General features: G+C 39.7%; 1 protein-coding gene across 2 annotated transcripts in view; it reads right to left on the bottom strand.

Moving 5' to 3' along the window:
* The window catches only part of EGFR (epidermal growth factor receptor), a 158,728-nt gene that overhangs the window by 63,315 nt on the left and 76,380 nt on the right, over positions 1-19,033 (bottom strand). For both annotated transcript variants that reach the window (XM_081971049.1, XM_081971050.1), the window contains exons 2-5: positions 4,699-4,850; positions 2,860-3,037; positions 2,333-2,491; positions 759-827 (exon numbers count right to left, since the gene is read on the bottom strand). In XM_081971049.1, coding sequence (XP_081827175.1) covers positions 759-827; positions 2,333-2,491; positions 2,860-3,037; positions 4,699-4,850 — 558 coding nt within the window. The remainder of the gene's footprint in view (positions 1-758; positions 828-2,332; positions 2,492-2,859; positions 3,038-4,698; positions 4,851-19,033) is intronic.

Raw genomic sequence — 19,033 nt, 5'->3', positions numbered from 1 at the left:
AAAGGAAAGAAGGCAAGACAAGAAGCAATAGTCGGAAACTAACCAAAGGGAGAAGCAACCTAGAACTAAGGAGAAATTTCCTGGCAGTGAGAATAATCAACCGGTGAAACAGCTTGCCTTCAGGATTTATGGTGCTCCATCACCGGAGGCTTTTAAGAAGAGACTGGAAAAGCTATTTATCTGAAGTAGTGTAGGGTCTCCTGCTTGAGCAGGAGGTTAGACAAAAGGCTTCCAGGGTCTGTCCAACTATATTTTTGACAAGCAAGGTCAATGAGGAAACCAGATTTATTTAACAACTGTTTAAATAAACAATTTCAGTGATTCAGTTAACAGCTGTGGCAAGAAAAGTTGTAAAATGGGGCAAAATTCACTTAACTGTCTCACTTAACAAAATAAAATTTGGACTCAGTTGTGGTTATTAAGTTGAGGACTACCTGTACACTGTTTCTTTCTGAGGACTAGGTATCTAAAACCAATGGAAACAAGATTTACATTTTGCAGTTTGCAAAATGAGGCAAAAACAGCTGATTTTTATGGTATAAGAGAACAGCCAGAAGATATAAAAAGTCTACTTACCACTAATTTACTTACACATTAAATTGCTATCCTATCCTGTCCTATCCTATCCTGTCCTGTCCTGTCCTGTCCTGTCCTATCCTATCCTATCCTATCCTATCCTATCCTATCCTATCCTATCTCACCCTACCCTACCCTATACTATTTCAACAGAAGGGGAAAAAATCAATCTATGTTCTTACGTATTTGGCAATTCTCTTCACCAGCACCCCAGCAATGCCCTCTTGTGCAATTCGGATGACAAGGAGAACCTAAGGGGGGAAAATACAGAATGCTATTTTTATGGAAAGCTCAAATTTTATAGGAATTTTTTTTAGCAAGTCAATAACAATTGTCAGTTTTGAAGTCACATTCTTGGCATTATGAATCCCAAACCCAATATTTTACCAATTGCAAAAAATTTTCATGCTTAGCTTTCATGTATATTATTACTTGCATCCAAATAATCAATGATGTCAGGTTTACTAATAGTTGAAAACTGTGCCCTTTAAATACAATTATTTACTTATCAATACTATTTATTAAAATTATTTATATGCTCTGCAATAAAGCTGAATATTGATTCCTAAGGGTAGGAATGAGTATCAGCAAAATAAATGAAACTTTATGTCAAGGAAACAAATACATTTTGGGAGGATTTTTCCTTCCAAATATAAGATACATTTACACTTCTTTATAAAGAAATCAAATCATTTTAGTGTTATGCTATTGGGAATTCTGGGAGTGGTAACCATAATACAATTTGGGATAGCTAGCAATTCTATTTCATGAATTATTCAATTTTATTAAGCATAAAAATAACTTTAACTTTTTGATTTACTATTTCTATATGCAAAGTTGCTAATGAGCAAAAATGAGAACTGTGGTTTTATTTTTTATTATTTAGTGTATGAGGAGAAGATGACAGAAGAGAAGTAAAACATAGTCCATGTAATTATATATAAAACTTCTATGAGGATAGTGTAGTGGACTCATAACTGGATTGAGTTATCCAATTCTGCAATCCAGGTAATCATCTCTGTCACTGCTTCATGCAGATCTTCTAGTGAACCAGAGAACACATGGACTCATGGACAATCTTGCACAATATGCTTAATAGTTTGCATATCAACACCACAATCCAACAAGAGAATCTTTCCATCCTATTGATACAGAGCAGGGGAATGTCTTCCAGTATCATACCTAATCCTGTTCAATTTCATCCAAACAGAGAGAAGCAGATTAAAATAAGGTGGTTTGGTAGAGGAATCATTAATGACAATAAAGGAGAATATTTGTAGCTCAGGGTTGAAATTAGGGGTGCTCGATGCTCTCTGAGCTTTCTTGCAGACATTTCATTACTGAATTTTTAGACTACCACTGATGATGTTACCTGGTTTCAGTAATGAAAGAAAACAATCAACCTCAGAGAGCACCAAATATCACTAATGGTCAGGCAACAAGAAGGTACCTTGGACCATTCCTCTGTCCAGGAGTTCAGAATGAGATGCAATATGCCAGAAATGATACACATTGTCTGATGGAGTTGGACATCAACCATTTGGAAGTGAGCTCTATTAAGTCACACGCTGGCACAATATTCAGCTGTGGAATAAACCAAAGTCAAGGTTGCTGTTCATAGAGTGCTGTTCATAGAGCACCTAGGATGTTTTAGCCAGTACTATGGTACAAATACCACATGCAAATGATAGTATAAAAGTCTGCATGAAATAAATCCTGCATTGTTTCTTAAGAATTGTATTTCTCCTCTACTTACAGGATATGTGAGAGTCTATTGACCCCTTTGTTTTTTCACTGGTGTCAAACTGTACAAAACTCTGAATATTATTTTTATCAAAAATATCATCCCACAGAACATTTTCCATGTTGCAGAGGTAAGGGTTACTCCTGAACTTTACTCCTCCATTTATAATGTCTGCCAAAAGAAATTAGGATAAAGACACAGATTATTACACATGGTTTGATTTTTATATTTTAAAAATTACACAAGTATAATCATTCCCATTTATTTTGATGAAATATCATTCATGAGATAGCAGAATCTAATTAATAATTAATAAATTTTAAATGTATAAAGAATGTAGAAAATACTAAAAATACTAAAAATAAGCAAATAGGTACTATACACATACAAATTTACCATATATATATATATATATATATATATATATATATATATATATATATATATATATATATATATATATATATATTAATATAATTATATTATTACTAATATAAGCATTTGTTAAATTTTTATTCTTCGCCTTCTAAATTTCTCACCTGCCAAGCGTCTTAATGGCAACTCTTCAAGTCCCTTTGTACCATTGTGATTTAATAAAATTGCTAGTGCAGCATTTTCATAAAGTGTGTTCCCTCGTATTATCTGGAGATTCTCCAAAGGAATAGTTTTCACTGCATTCATTGCTATAACCACATAGCCAGCCACTTCTTGTATACTCTGGAAGATATGGAAGACAAAGGTATGTAGAATATAGAGACAGATACTAAAGCAAATTCTTTTTTTGACCTTACATTTGCTAAGTATATTTAGGAGAAACACCTCCCTCAAATACGTAATATGCAGATTAAGTAACTTCAATGTATTCATAAATTCAAAATAGCTCATTAAAACTTACAAGGATAAATTCCAGAAATATAAGATAATGTTTATCTATTCTGTTTATATAGCCGGGATTCAAGATATAATAAAGTTAAAACAGCAAATAATCTTACAGAAATAAAAGACAATTAAAGACATAAATTTTGAAAGACCTACATTTTAATAACCAAATGTATTAAACAAAAGCTCAAAGTGTACACTGTTCTAGTTCCTGGAGGAAATGGTAGTCTTCCAAGTCTTAAAAGGAGCAGGCTGTGTTGGGGGCATCTGGAGCAGGGGGATTGAAAGGGGGACACCGATGGCACTCTTCACCTGCGGTCGCCCCTTCAACCTCCCACCCATGGAGGATACACAGTGGTCCTCCTGGAGGGGCAGATGAGGGGCACTTTTCCCCACCCCCTGAATAGTGTGTAGGCTGAGAAAAGTGAGAGGGAAGAGTGGACCTGCTCTTTTTTTCCATGGACCAGAAGGAGGCGAGGCGGCCTCAGGTGCCATCCGGGGACCCTCAGAGGAATTGCCTTTTGGCCCAAAACAAGGCGAGGAAAGAGTCTCCAAGCCTCCTCTCACCGTAGACACACCTTCTCTTTTCTCCTGGTGAGATCTGCTGCCTGAAAGGTGATGATTGTGGAGGAAAGTATTTTCAGGCGGAGGATCCCCTCCCTTATTCCAAAAACAGTGCGTGCAGAAGACACTGCCACCTAAAAGCTCTTTCCTCCATGATCCTTGCATCTGTGGTGGGAGGAGGCTCGGGGGGGTGTCAGAGGGAGCTCCTTGGCAGCTCCTGAGGGGGCCAAGGCTTCTCCACTTGCAATGTTTTCACCCTAAGAGCATCACTGGCAGCTGCTTCCCACAGGAGGTCTCCACTCTCTCCACTGCTGCTTCTCAGCCTGAAAACGCTTTCCTCATGTTTCAGGCCAAGCAGTGTCAGTGGGAAGAATGCGAGAGTGGAGCTGCTCTTTTTTTCTGTGGGGAAGAAGGAGGCAAGGCGGCCTCAGGTGCCATCTGGGGAAAGCCCCTCAGAGGCGTCACTTCTCAGCCCAAAAAGCAGCTTCATTCTCTTTGACAGCCATCTCATTTGCAGTGGGGTGGGGAGAAATCCATTCATTAGAGGGAGGAGAAGGCTGTCCCTAGCAGAAGCGGGGCAAGCATGGTGTGGACAGGCGGGGCGAGAGAGTGAGCAAGTGATGACCGGGCTAGCAGAAGGAGAGCAAGCGGAGGCAGGCCAGGGGAGGGACCATACCAGTATGGCCTCCGGCTCTACAGGTATGCAAATGTACGCCCAATTTCTGCTACTGGTACATGCATACCGGTGTGGACTGTTAGGAAACCAACACCGGTTAGGAATGGAAAACAGAACTTTAATGTTTTGGAGCAAAATGTGCACAACATAAAACTGATTCCTAATCCAGATACATATTGCATTTTCAAAAGCAGGTAAAGACATTATGGTTCTCTCCATCTCCCATTCAGATTAGAACAATTTAATTCATTTTACAAACCTTTAGAAAAGTAAGGTTATAGTTGTAATCCACGTAAGTGATTTCCAGATTGCCAAGCACTATTTCACAGTTCTCATACATTCTCTTAAGGTTGTTATAGTGATCATCCACACTTGCAAGTTGGGTTAGCTTATTGCTTGTTCCTTGACAAACTGAAAAAAGAATAAACATAACATATAATAAACATGAAAATCTGCATGCAAGACAGGTGAACTATGTGCAAAATATGACTTTTCCAAATTGTGTCACTGTAAATTTTCTCACTGAAATTATTACCATCACTAGGTATCAGAACATAAAATTTAGAATTACATCTATCTCCAACTAAAACAGGAATGTTATAGAAATAATGAAGGCATTTTAATGATATTTTTATGATTATCTGCATTATTTACACATAATTATAATAGTATAATTATTATTCAAACAATAATCATTCTGAAGACATGCATTTAATAGTACTTGGAAAGCAAATAGTACTGTTAGCTGATTTCAACCAATACTATTATTTCAATCATAACAAATTATGATTCAATGTAAAATATTTTAAAATATATTTCAATTATAGGACAAGAGTAACAAGGACAAACAAATCAAAAACAAGATACTTTAATATATAAGTATGGATTTAAATGTAAATAGTATCAGTATCAATAAATTTGCAAATAAACTAATAACCATTAAAATTAAGCAAAGTTTTTGTGAGAAAACTGCAGATAATAATAGTAAATCAAAATTGAGGAGTACAAAACTAGACCTTCCTTATCTCTAATGAATTATAACTTTCAGGATTTAACAAAATTTAGAATGTCTCATATATATAGGGGCCCTCCCAACGATACTTGGAAGGACTTTGAAAGGCCTAATTATACATTTTCATTGGGGAAGATTAATAGCTCTAGGTGGAGAACAATTAAGGTTACTCAGGCTTAGTGCTCAGTAAAGAAAAGAAATTACTGTGTTTCTTACCCCCCATTGTTACCTATCTGGCAAACTGATAGAGATGAATGCAGCTGTTTCTGACTTATGAAAGAAGAATTATTCAATTACATGAAATATAATTTGTGTATGATCTACCTTTTAAAGCATTTATTCTAGAAAAAATGTTACCATTAATCACATTGTATGCATGTTATTTTTATGCAGCACAATTTTAAATATGACTGCAGTCCCACCTTAGTCATGAAAAACAGCTGGGTGAATGTGGGTTAGTCACTCTCTCTCACCACAACCCATTTCCCATGATAAGATATGTTGTGAGGAAAATAGAAGAAGGTGTGTTAGATATGTTCGCTGTCTTGAATTATTTATAAAAATAATAAAGGTGAGTTATAAATAAAATAAAATCCCAAGGCATCAATAATAATAAAAACAATGCAAAATATTTTGTTAAAAATCTAATTTCAAGTCTTGCCAACTTAGCTCTGATGTCTCATGACCTGGAAGGCAGCAAGTACTTCAGTGGTGGGTTTCTACCGGTTCGCACCGGTTCTGGCGAACCTGTTGGACAATGAACCCGGAAGTAAGTTCCTGCCCCGCCCCTATCACTCACTTGCTCACCCCTGCCGGTTCAGAAGCCACTCCATTGCTCGCTCACCCCCCTTTCTCCCGTTCCTCCTCTCAGCGATCTGAGGATTCCCCACCCCACTTTTCCCTTCCCAAAAGATCGCTGAGAGGAGGAAAGGGAGGATTCCCCACCCCACTTTTCCCTTCCCAAAAGATCGCTGAGAGGAGGAAAGGGAAGGGAAAAGTGGGGTGGGGAATCCTCCCTTTCCTCCTCTCAGTGATCTTTTGGGAAGGGAAAAGTGGGGTGGGGAATCCTCCCATTCCTCCTCTCAGCGATCTGAGGATTCCCCACCCCACTTTTCCCTTCCCAAACGATCGCTGAGAGGAGGAAAGGGAGGATTCCCCACCCCACTTTTCCCTTCCCAAAAGATCGCTGAGAGGAGGAAAGGGAAGGGAAAAGTGGGGTGGGGAATCCTCCCTTTCCTCCTCTCAGCGATCATTTGGGAAGGGAAAAGTGGGGTGGGGAATCCTCCCATTCCTCCTCTCAGCGATCTTTTGGGAAGGGAAAAGTGGGGTGGGGAATCCTCCCTTTCCTCCTCTCAGCGATCTGAGGATTCCCCACCCCACTTTTCCCTTCCCAAATGATCGCTGAGAGGAGGAAAGGGAGGATTCCTCACCCCACTTTTCCCTTCCCAAAAGATCGCTGAGAGGTGGAAAGGGAAGGGAAAAGTGGGGTGGGGAATCCTCCCTTTCCTCCTCTCAGCGATCTGAGGATTCCCCACCCCACTTTTCCCTTCCCAAATGATCGCTGAGAGGAGGAAAGGGAGGATTCCTCACCCCACTTTTCCCTTCCCAAAAGATCGCTGAGAGGTGGAAAGGGAAGGGAAAAGTGGGGTGGGGAATCCTCCCTTTCCTCCTCTCAGCGATCTGAGGATTCCCCACCCCACTTTTCCCTTCCCAAATGATCGCTGAGAGGAGGAAAGGGAGGATTCCCCACCCCACTTTTCCCTTCCCAAAAGATCGCTGAGAGGTGGAAAGGGAAGGGAAAAGTGGGGTGGGGAATCCTCCCTTTCCTCCTCTCAGCGATCTTTTGGAAAGGGAAAAGTGGGGTGGGGAATCCTCCCTTCCTCCTGTCAGCGATCTTTTGCTAAGGGAGGCTTCTCAAAATGGGAAGCCCATCTCTTTGCACCCTTCAATCCGTCTCTCTCTCCCTCTGACCTCCCCCAATGGCTCAGCTTGAAAAACTGGGGGGAACAGAGGAAAAGGAGGAGGAAGGAAAGGGGGGAGAGAAACGGGGGGAAGAGAGAGAGAGAAAGAGTGACACACCAAGGGGGGAAGTTGGGGGACTTCCCTCTAAATACTGACGCCCTCTGCTTTTGGGGGGAAAGGAGAGGAGGGTCCTTGGTGATTTGTGAACCTCTACCCCCTATTCACCCTATCCCAGTTAAGCCAGCTGGGTTTGGGACCCAGCCTTTCTAACTTCATTTGGGATCTTCTAACATCCCACTCCCACCCGGTCACACGGCCAGCAAGCCACTCCCACCCGGTCACATGGCTGGCAAGCCACTCCCACCTGCTCACATGGCAGGCAAGCCACTCCCACAAAGCAGGCCACACCCACAGAGTAGGTTCCAAAAAATTTTGAAACCCACCACTGAAGTACTTGCAATGTTGTTGGCAAGGACCAGGCGATGCAGAGTTAGATACTGACTGCTTACTTCAACAAGTTTCACAAAATAAGAAACCACTTATCATATTCACTAGTGCTGAAGTTGTTTGTACAGTCTTATTAAACCTTTTTGTACTGATGAATAATAAAAAGCAGTACAAGTCTGAGGGATATTAGAAATCCCAATACTCAATATACAAATATTTCGATTTATTCCATTATATTTCAAAAGTGCCTAATTTAATAATGCACTGCTGTCTCAGGAGAATTTATATTAAAAATATTCTGTATGCATAACCCTTACTTGCTAATTACTTTCTTTATTGGGGTAAAGAATAAAGAAAAATTAAAATTATTGTAACTGCTACCACAAATTCAGATCAAAATAAAAGCTTAAAGTATATAATGAAAAACAACAACCTACAGATTCATACAAAAAAACCAGTATGTAAACAAAATAATTCATACAATTCATATCCCAATTCACACCTCAAAATTAAGCATGGTTCCTTACTGTAGGAAGCAACAGAATACACTAATCCCTGACACCTGAACTGTGTTTTCACAAGCTTTCTTAAAACTAGGTTGGAAGAGATATCTGAATGTCTGGGGCCAAGCTGCAGTATTACACAAACTAGGATCTATAACTGGAGAGACATAACTCTGAATGGGGAAGAAGCTAGCAAAATAATTTGATAATTGGGTGGGGACCATGGCAAAAATGTTTTACACAAAGAGTTCCCCCCAGAGGTGGTATTCAGCAGATTGGGACAAACCGGTAGCAGAATTTTTAACTGGTTCGCCCAACTACAAATATCACCTCTGGCTGGCCCCGCCCCATCTGCCGCTTGTCTCACCCGCCCAGTCACGACTTGCCCTGCCCGCCTAGTCACGACTTGCCCTGCCCGCCTAGTCAAGACTTGCCCTGCCCGCCTACCCAGTTGCCGCTCACCCTGCCCACCCATTTGCTGCTTGCCCTGCCTGCCCAGTCACTACTTGCCCTGTCTGACCATTTGCCACTCACCCCACCCACCCACTTGACGCTTGCCCCACCTGCCCACTCACCCCGGAAGCGTGCAGCCACCACTTCTTTGCCAGCCAGAACTGAGCCAGCAGTGGTGGCTGCAGGCTTCTTGTACCCAAAACTACCAAAAACTACAGGCCGAAAAAGAGGTGTGAAGTCCCATTGCCGCTGCCTTGTTCTATGTGCCGGCCTCATACATGCATCCCATTGCCTGCCAGTATGCGGCAGCAGACCATTGCCAGACCTGGCCAGGAGAATGGCTTGCCCCACCAGGACTGCTTGTACAGGTGGTCCTCGAATTATGATCATAATGGCGCTTGGCCATTAAGGTCAGAACTCAGGACAAACATTAAATGAACTGCCTGAAGTAACAACCAGTCATTCCTGCATGCATACATACATACATACATACATACATACATACATACATACATACAGTGTGTACACACACACACACACACACGCACACACACACACACACTGGATTGTCCTAAAATTGCAAGTTCCAGGTGTAGTTATAAAAGAAACAGTCATTGTGATCTCCAGAACTTTAAAATACATTTCTCACTAAGCTTTCATTAGCCACTGCTAACATCGTCAGAGAGTAAAAGCCATTAAAGAGATAAAGATCTATAAAGGCAGGTATCTTTTTAATGGCTTTTACACTCAGTCGATACTTTTGCCACTGGATGGTCCGTATGGACCTAAACCGTCCCGCAGAGATGGTGATTGGAAAAAATATGTCTTGCTGATCTCAGGGACCCTGCAAAGTCCCTGATTGATCCAAGAAAGTTCTAGCTGGTGACAAAAGCGCAGCCACAAGCTGATGAAGTTGGGACAGCTCCGGAACAGAACGAAATGGAAAGAGAAAGTGTGTACAACTGGTGAGGAAATTTTACTCTTTTAAAAGAGACTTCCCCCAAAAATTCAAAGCTAAATTAAATTTGAGAACAGAAGAAATAAGTGGCGAAATTAAGCTACATTGGATTGCATTGGACAATGTGTTATCTTTCTTTTAAAATGCTATTTTATGGATGGAATTTGCGCAAAGCTTTTTAAAGTGAATGGATTAGTTTTTCTTCCACTTTTTTATTTTTGTAACCTATGGATTGAAACTTTTTTTTATTTCTATATCAGTTTTTTCCTTTTTTCTATTTTGCCTCTTTAAGAATTTTACTTCTTTTAATCCTGGAATACAAAAAAGATATAAAAGGAGTAGAAAGAGCCTTGTAACATTAGGGGGCAAGGAAGCAACACTGCCATTTGGAGGCTGGAGGTTTGAGCCTTGGAAACATTGCACTTTCACTTCTCTCTTTGATCATTTCAATTTTGCGCTTTAAGACCCTTCAGCTTGTTCACAGAGAGTGATAAGAAGAGCATGGAGTGTTTATGCAGGTGTTCTTTTGAACCTTATTGCCAGCTGGAGAAAAGTGAAAACAAGGTCTTATTGTGAGAGATTATAAATGAATTTGTGGTTAATCAAATAAAAAGCTTTGAAAGCCAGAGTGGCAGTGTTTACCAGTTGAAAGAATGGCCCAATATCAACATCAAAAAGAAACTTTAATATTGCAAGAGATAATGTTTGAAATTCAAAAATTATCAGAAGTATCAGAGAGAATTGACGAGAAACTGGAAAACATAGAGCATATAACAGCAAAATATAATGGAGAATTTCAATTGGAAAAAGTGGCGGCTAGAGTCCTAAAAATTGAAGAGAAAAACAAGCACAAAGACAAGACATTTGTTGACATCTACAGTGAATGGAGTGTGGTTGGAAATGGAGAGAGTGGAATATGGAAAGGGGAGCTAGATGTCCAGGAACTCTATCCCAGATGGCAAGGTATAGAAGAAGAAAAAAGAGAAGAATTGATGGATTTAAGGAGAGAAATCTTATCAGAAGCACTGTTGATGACCAAAGATATGCTGATTAAAGATACAGATAGAGATTATATAAGAGATGCAACAAGCAATGAGCTGCTAAGAGAAGTCTGCACAAATATTATCAAGGAAATAATCAGAAGATTAATTCCACAAATGGCAAAAGACATAAGATTGCATTATTACTGGAAAGATACAGGTTGATATATGAAAGCTTATAACAAAAATTAGTTAAACTTGGTTACATTTAGAGCATTATGTAAAAAAATGAAGTGATAACGGATATGGTTAAATAAATAATTGATAATGATAATAATGTATACATATGTAGTGGTTTGATAAGAATTAATTGGATATGAATGGTAAATGGTGACTATGAAAGGAAGATTAGAAATTTTGTTATGACATAAAAGCTAATAATAAAAAATTTAATTAAATCTAGTTAAACTTTGAGTATTAGGTCAAAAAATGTTAGGATAATGGACATAGTCCATGGACATAGTCAAATAAATGATTGATAATGCTAATGATAATAACACACACACACACACACATATGTGTGTGTGTGTGTGTGTCCTTGTGTGTGTGTCCTTGTGTGTGTATGTATGTATGTGTGTATGTATGTATTAGCTTAATAAAAGGAAATTGGATATAAATTGTAAACAGTGATTTGGAAAGGAGGACTAGAAACTTGGTTACTAAATATCATTGATTTTTATTTAGAATAGGTCAAAAGGATTTAATGTTATTGGATGATATTAGAAATAGCTAACGAAATGCCATTATGTGGTTATGTTTTAAATTTTGGAATATTCTATGCAAAAGGACGTTAAAACAATTATAGTAAAATGAAAATTGAGGTATGATGATAGTAATATCTATAAATATATTTGATTTAAAATATATGATTTGATATGAATTGTAAGTGATGACTGTGGAAGAGATGCACAAAAGCTTCTTGTAACCAATTGACACACTTTCTATAGTATGTAAAGAAAAAGGATTCTTTGTGTTGTGTTTGTTTGTGTTTATGCAAAAATAAAAAAAATAAAAAAAGACATGGGGAAGATTTTATTATTGGCTAGAGAAAGCAAGGTAGAAAAGAAAATAGGGAGAAGATAAAGTACCCAGATGATACACTATTAAATGGAAAAGGGGGAGGGGGAGAAGGGAAAAAACAGAAAAGAAATATTAAGTATATATAAGTATATATTCAAGAGTGAGATATAAAGGGGGGACATAACTAGAGTAGACTAGCGAAGGTAAGGGAATAAGAAATGATACTAAATTATATTTGGGTTGGCGGAAATACCATCCCAAGGAAACATAATCTGAGATTTGAGATATACACCAACAATAATAGAAAAAGAAAGGGAGAGAGGAGGAAAGAAAGAAGATGGGGGAAAGAAGAAAGAGGTAAGGAGAGGAGAATGGAAGGGAGAGAAAGAGAAGGAGAAAGGGTAGGAGGGGAAAGAGGAAGCAGTAGGAGAAAGGTAGGGGAAGAAGAAAGGAGAAGGAGAGGAGGAAGGAAGGAAGCAGAGAAGGGAGGGAGGGAGAAAAGAAAGGAAAAACAAGGAGGTGTTACAAAAGGAGAAAGGGATGGCAAATAAAGCAACCCAAACTGTACATTATAACCTATTAAATGGAATAATAAATGTATAAGAATGATAAATGTAAAGAAGAACAACAATTATGTGAATGTATACTTAAAATGGTATGTAAGAGAATAAAAAAATAAAAAATTCTTAGGGAAAAAAAACAACTCATGAATTAGTATGATGCATGAACCTATAACATTTTACAGAATATTGTAATTCTATAAGCAGCAACATTCCTCCACATATATATCTAAAACAATAATGTTCTTGCCACCAGTAAGAGCCTATGAACAAAACATCAGCTTTTAATCCCTTCTATGGCAAACACGATGTTGTACTGGAAAGCAATGTTGCTGACAAAATAGCAATAGCAATAGCAAAAGCACTTAAGACTTATATACTGCTTCACAGTGATTTACAGCCCCCTCTAAGTGGTTTATAGACTCAGCATATTGCCCCAGCAATCTAGATCCTCATTTTACCCACCTCGGAAGGATGGAAGTCCGAGTCAACCTTGAGCCTGGTGAGATTCATTCTGTCAAACTGCTGGTAGCCAATGATCAGCAAATGTAGCCTGAAGTACTGCACTCTAGCCACTGTGCCACCACTGTCACTGTACGTAACAGTTAACTTACAACTGAACTATCCATTTTTAATGCTATATTTTTTTCCTTCCAGGGATGGAACTAAAAGTTAGCCATTGATTTTAGTTGGAGTTTGGGAAGTTGCTAGAGCAGGAGGTGGCAAAATTTGGAAGGGCTGAGTTCACATAAAATATCCTAATTTAATTGAATCTGTAAAACATGCAAATGTTGAATAAGAATTTGTGCATTTAGTGCATATCCATGTTCTGAGGTACCTATTAGTTCCTTCAGAACTATAGGTTCAGCAAATTACAAAATCCACATAGACAGAATTACAAGCAGACTTTTAGAATCAATATCAATAATCCATGCTTACAGCTTGTTTGCAAAATTCAAAATTTCTTTGTATTTCCAGTTGAACCTCAGTTGCTCAATTGGCCTATAGCAGAGTTCCCCAACCTTTCCAGCATTGTGGACTGGTGTAGGAGAGGTGGGGAAGGGAATGGTTCTGGGCAAGTCGTGGGCAAACATGTGCGTGGGTGCAGCTCCATTTGTGTGAGTGGCAGGAACACGTGCCTGCTGCTGGCACAAATGGAGCATATATGCACGTACTCACCTGAATTTTGCGAATTTTCTCATTATGCATGCCCTCATCCATTGCTTTGGATGACTCGGTTTTGAACATCTCATGGTCTGTTGGTGTGCCATGGCCTGGGGGTTGGGGACCCCTGGTCTATAGGGGCTGTTGCATATTAGCAAACACTTTACAAATGGATAAAGCCAACTATTGTATATTGTTCTTCTTCAAAGTTCATAGGCTTTAGTTAAAAATGAACTAAAACTGGAATACTATTATTATATAGCTTTGTTGTTCATAGAAACACTTATGCAAACAAATTCACATATTTGTTTGTTTAAATGTCATTTGAATTACATAGCCCAGGAGTAACAATTGCACCAGAAACAATCATTCATGTTTATGTTACAAGAGAATATGTGGCTCTCCAAGATTTGTTGGACTAAAAACATGCCCATCCCCTTGCCCTGTTTTGGCTGGCAGAGTGCTGCAGGAGGCTGCCCAGGTCAAAAATGGGGCATGGGGGGCATCACATGCTGCCCCATGCCCCATTTTTGCTAGCAGAGGTGCCATGGGCCAGTCCTTTGCTATTTCCGGCCCGGCCCCACAGCCAGATCTAAGCACCCCAAGGACCGGGATCCAGCCCACAGGCATTGAGTCTGACATCCCTGGGCTACATCATCCTATGTACATAATTAGTTTCAACTAAACTCGCTGAGTCCTTTGGGAGAAGGGCGGCATATAAATCCAATAAAACAAACAAACAATAATAGTAATAGCAATAGCACTTAGACTTATATAACACTTTACAGTGCTTTACAGCCCTCTCTAAGTGGTTTACAGAGTCAGCATTTTGCCCCCAACAATTTGGGTCCTCATTTTACCCACCTCAGAAGGATGGAAGGCTGAGTCAACCTTGAGTCTGGTGAGATTTGCCAAATTACAGGCAGCTGGCAGGCAGCAGAAGTAGCCTGCAGTACTGCACTCTAACCACTGTGTGTACCAACTGCACCAAAGAGAAAAAAAGATCTATTTAATTCCTTATGGAAAACCATTAGCATAAAATGATTTTATCTCCTTGCATATTTTCTACTGGTCTATATCTCCAAAAACCAAGCCAATAAACATGGGAGCATAATTTCTCAAACAATGTCTGTATTTCATTCAAGTGAAATTATTTGCTAAATTAATATTACAGTTGCATAAAAGTACTTATAGCTTCTGGGTCATTTCGAGTAGGGCGGCATTTCACCTGAATCCAATTGATTCTGAGCATTATGATATCCAACAACTAATTACTTTCCAGATGAATCACCCTATATAGTTTGTTATGATTGTCATGTTTCACAGAGTGTGTGTATGGCTGTGCACTTATGTGTTTATTTAAAATAAAAATGATCAATAAAGTTTGGAAAAACTGCAATTTGTGAAGGGGGAGGGAGAGGTGCCTGATGTGCCCTGCAATGGCTTACCTCAGGGCCCCCACAGCCAGGCCATCCATGGCCTGACACCTGCCGCACCATGTGGCCATGGCACCATCACACCATTCAGCTTCCTGCTCCATTGTAGCAGTGAGCAAGCAGAAGTGGGCTGGTGGTCATGTGGAATCCTGCTGAACATGGCTGCCAGTGCTGCTGCTCCAAGGCAAGTTTTGGGGCACGGATGGCCTGACTGCAGGTGCCCTGAAGTAAGCCAATGGGGCATGGGGCAGCTCCAGTCCCCCACCTCATCTTGTGGCCGTGGCACTATGAGCAACCAGACAGAATGGGCAGGTGGTTGGCTGGGCATACTTTTAGGCAGGGCTTATTTTGGGTATTGGAATTATATTAAGAGCATGTGTTAAAACATGTTAGGGCTTATTTTAGGATCACACATTCCTCTCAATTATTTGGATCAATCATTTTCTTTTTCCTTGGAAAGCTACAGATAGGTAAGTTTTCACACAGAAGTATCATATCATGGCATCACCATTTACAGTACAAAAAAACCCCAAGAAATGTCTCTGGTTTGAAAAAAGAAGCTGACATTTAAAGAGTCTTTTAAGAAAAAAGAGAAACAGGAAGTTTACTGGACTCAAAGGAAACTGCCATCCTGTAGCAAAATACCTTTGATTTCAATTGTCCTGATTGCTTCCACTGCTGCAGCCATAGGAGAACTAAATATTCTCAAAATCCCAAATGGATTCTGTTTCTAGAATATGAAACACTGAGTTCCAGCAAGGCAACTCTATTACCATACAGATGATGAAGTTTAATCAGTCTCTGTTACTCTGAATGGAAATTGCTATGAAAAAATATTTCAACTAAGTATTAGGAAAAACCATAGTTTGGAAATAGTTAGTAGTGAGCTCTTCTCTGTCTGAATAATGTAAGAAGCGAAGAAAATTTTGTCTGGGAAGAAACAGAATTAACAGCATTAGAGGTCCTACATAAATATTGTTACTTTCTTCCCACTTTGCACTATAGGCAGGTCTTGTTTAAAAACTGCCGTATTTAGTAATCATTCAAAGAGATCACTTCCGGTTCCTGTAGGTGACGGATGTGTTGTCCATTGCTCATCTCCCTGGTGGGCTCCGTTCAGGAGCACAGGATGCCCTGGAGGGGTCTTCTGCCGCAGGGCGGCTTGCTGGAATCCCCCAGACTTGGCGGCAGCTGGCGGGGGTATTTCCAGCCTCGCCCCAGGTGCCGGGGAGGGAGGGAGGCATGTCTGCCCTTTCACTGAGTGGTCTCTGGGAGGAAAGAGCTAAGAGCGGCTGAAATGCTGGTGGGGAGAGAACCACCCTAATCTCCTCAATCATCGTTAACAGATAAGCAGCAGACTATTGTAAGTTTTTGTTCAATCTATTTGAAACTGGAGGATTAGAGGGAGGTGTTTCTTTCTCTTTACACCCCCCTCGGACAAAGCACCATTTGAACTATCTCTCTCTATATCAGAAGGGAGAGAGAATAAAGGCTGACTTGCCACTTGTACTAACTATCTAAGAATGATTAATATCACAGCTGCAAGAGGTGATCGCTGAGCTGTTTTCTTAAAAGAAAAAAAAAATTATGGAACTCCTTGTTCTTCTCCCTGCGAAAGGAAGAGCCAAGATGGTGTCCCTATGTCTTTGTTTTTATATCTATAAATGAAGCCTGCCTTTTGAAACTACCTTTGGAAAAAAAATCTCTGGTAACTGTCTTAATCCCCCCTCTGAAGGCACTCTGGACCTCTCCCGTTATGTGGTCTTCCTGATTAATTCTGACTATTTGACTTTTCCTCTTTCTGGTGTACATTCATGCCTTGGAACTGTGAAGGAGAACTAACTTTTTACTTTTGGATTTGCCTGCCTCCTGGGACTGACACAGCTGCATGCTCCACTGACGCCATTCTCTTTGTAAAAGACTTATCATCTCTGAATGCAGATAAATGGGGCCCAAAAAACCTCCAATGGGCAAGTCATTCTCGGCTCCTTCCTCTGCCACCTCCAGTCCAAGCATGCAGCAGACGAAGATTACTTCATTGTTACAACAAGAAGGGACTGGAGAGAGCTCAAAAGAACTATCTGTTAACCAAATGTTTCAGGAAATTATGAGGGGTCAAAATGAGCTGAAAAAAGAGGTGGCAGATCTTAAAGATGAACTCAGAGCTGTACAACAACATTTAACAGAAAATAAACAAAGAATTGGGAGGAGGGCGCAGCTGGATTGGGGGAGGAGGTTAAGGCAGTCCAGAAGGGAAATTTAGAATTGGAAAATTTTATGACAAAAATAGAACTTGAAAGAATGTCCTTTTTTCTCAGATTCCAGAACCTACCAGAGACAGAAAATGAAGATCTTAAGGATATTATGAGTACAATTTTAGCAGAATATATTAAGAGAAATAAAGAACAGTTGTGGTGGGATATGGATCTGGTTTACAGGATTAATTCAGCATATGCTAGAACACATAATGTTCCAAGGGAGGTACATGTTAAGTTTATTAGGAGGACCACGAGGGATGAGGAGCTAGGGGACCAAAGGGAAGGACCATTAAAATATAAAGATAAAGAAATCACCATTCTAAAGCAAATTCCGAAAAAAATAAGGGAAAAAAGGAGGAAGTATTCCTCCTTATCAAATAAATTATACAATAAAGGAGTTTGCTTTAGATGGTTATTGCCAGAGGGAATGTTTATTTTTTGGGAGGGAAACAGAATCAGAATTAATACAGTGGAGGAGGCTGAAGCCTTCATTAAAAAACATAGTTTCCTCCTAGAGGATGAAAATAGGGGAGGTGGTGAAAAAGGTAGCAAGATATGAAGGAGGGGGGGCTGTGGCTCCACCTGGGGACAGGGAGGAGGGAGCAATATCGAAAAGGCTCAGGTCACAAAAATAAATGCATTTGAAATACTATGATAATTGTTGATATACTAGAAAGTGACAAAGAAAGAGATGATTGAACATATGGATGATATAATGTAAAACAAGATTCTGTTTATGCTCATCTTTTATACATTGTTTTTAACATTGTAAAAACTGAGATTTGGGGGGATTTCTACCACTAGCACGGGAGCTGCCAAAATTTTCTTTGTAACCTTTTTACCTTTCCCTATAAATGTTCAAAAACCAATAAAATTCTTTAAAAAAAAGTTATCACAGCTGAAAAAGTAATTTTACAACTGGTTCTCACACTTAATTATAACAGTTACAGTATCTGTGAAATTTTATGGTCAATATTCGGGCCTTTGGAAGCAATGGCAGTGTTTCATAGCCTGCTTCTGACAAGCAGAGTCAATGGAAAAATCAGGAGTAAAACTGCAAGTCATGATCACATGTATTTACATTAATACATTTAAATAAAATAAAATGAAAAAGTAGACCACAACCTACTATAGATAAGATAGAAAAATGTGGGTTAGACAGCATCATCACTACTAGATGGATTCCTAACTGGCTGACCAACTGCTTTCAATGTGTAATCCTCAATGGAATTACATCTACATGGAGGGAAGTATGCATTGGGGTACCCAAAGCTCTTTTTTAAGTCCACTACTTTTCAACATCTTCATCAATGATTTGGACGAGGGGATAGATGGGGAACTTATCAAATTTGCAGATGACATCAAGCTGGCAGTAATAGCCAACATTCCATATAGAATTAAGATATAAAAGGATCTTGACAGACTTGAACATTTAATAAAATGAAATTCAATGGTGAAAAAAGTAAGGTTCTACGTTTAGGCAAGAAAAACCAAATGCATAGATATAGTATACTATAGGTCAGGGGTGTCAAACTTGATTTCACTGAGGGCTGCATCAGGGTTGTGTTTGACCTCAGGGGACAGAGTATGGCCAGGATAGGTCTGTCCAGCTTGACGTCACTCGTATTGGGGGTGCCTGTGGTGGCCTGAGTGCTCTGCCAGTGAACACAGGCTGCTGAGCTCCATTTCCAGCTGCAATGGCCTCCTGCAACCCTGTCAGTGAAAACAGAGCCTAGAAGGGCCATATGCAACCCTCGTGAGCTGTTTTCAGCTGCAACGGC

Source organism: Natrix helvetica (assembly GCF_964273705.1).
Source record: "Natrix helvetica genome assembly, chromosome: Z".
Lineage (NCBI taxonomy): Eukaryota > Metazoa > Chordata > Lepidosauria > Squamata > Natricidae > Natrix > Natrix helvetica.
The sequence above is the reverse complement of the archived record's forward strand: the minus strand, read 5'-3'. Positions and strand labels throughout refer to the sequence as shown.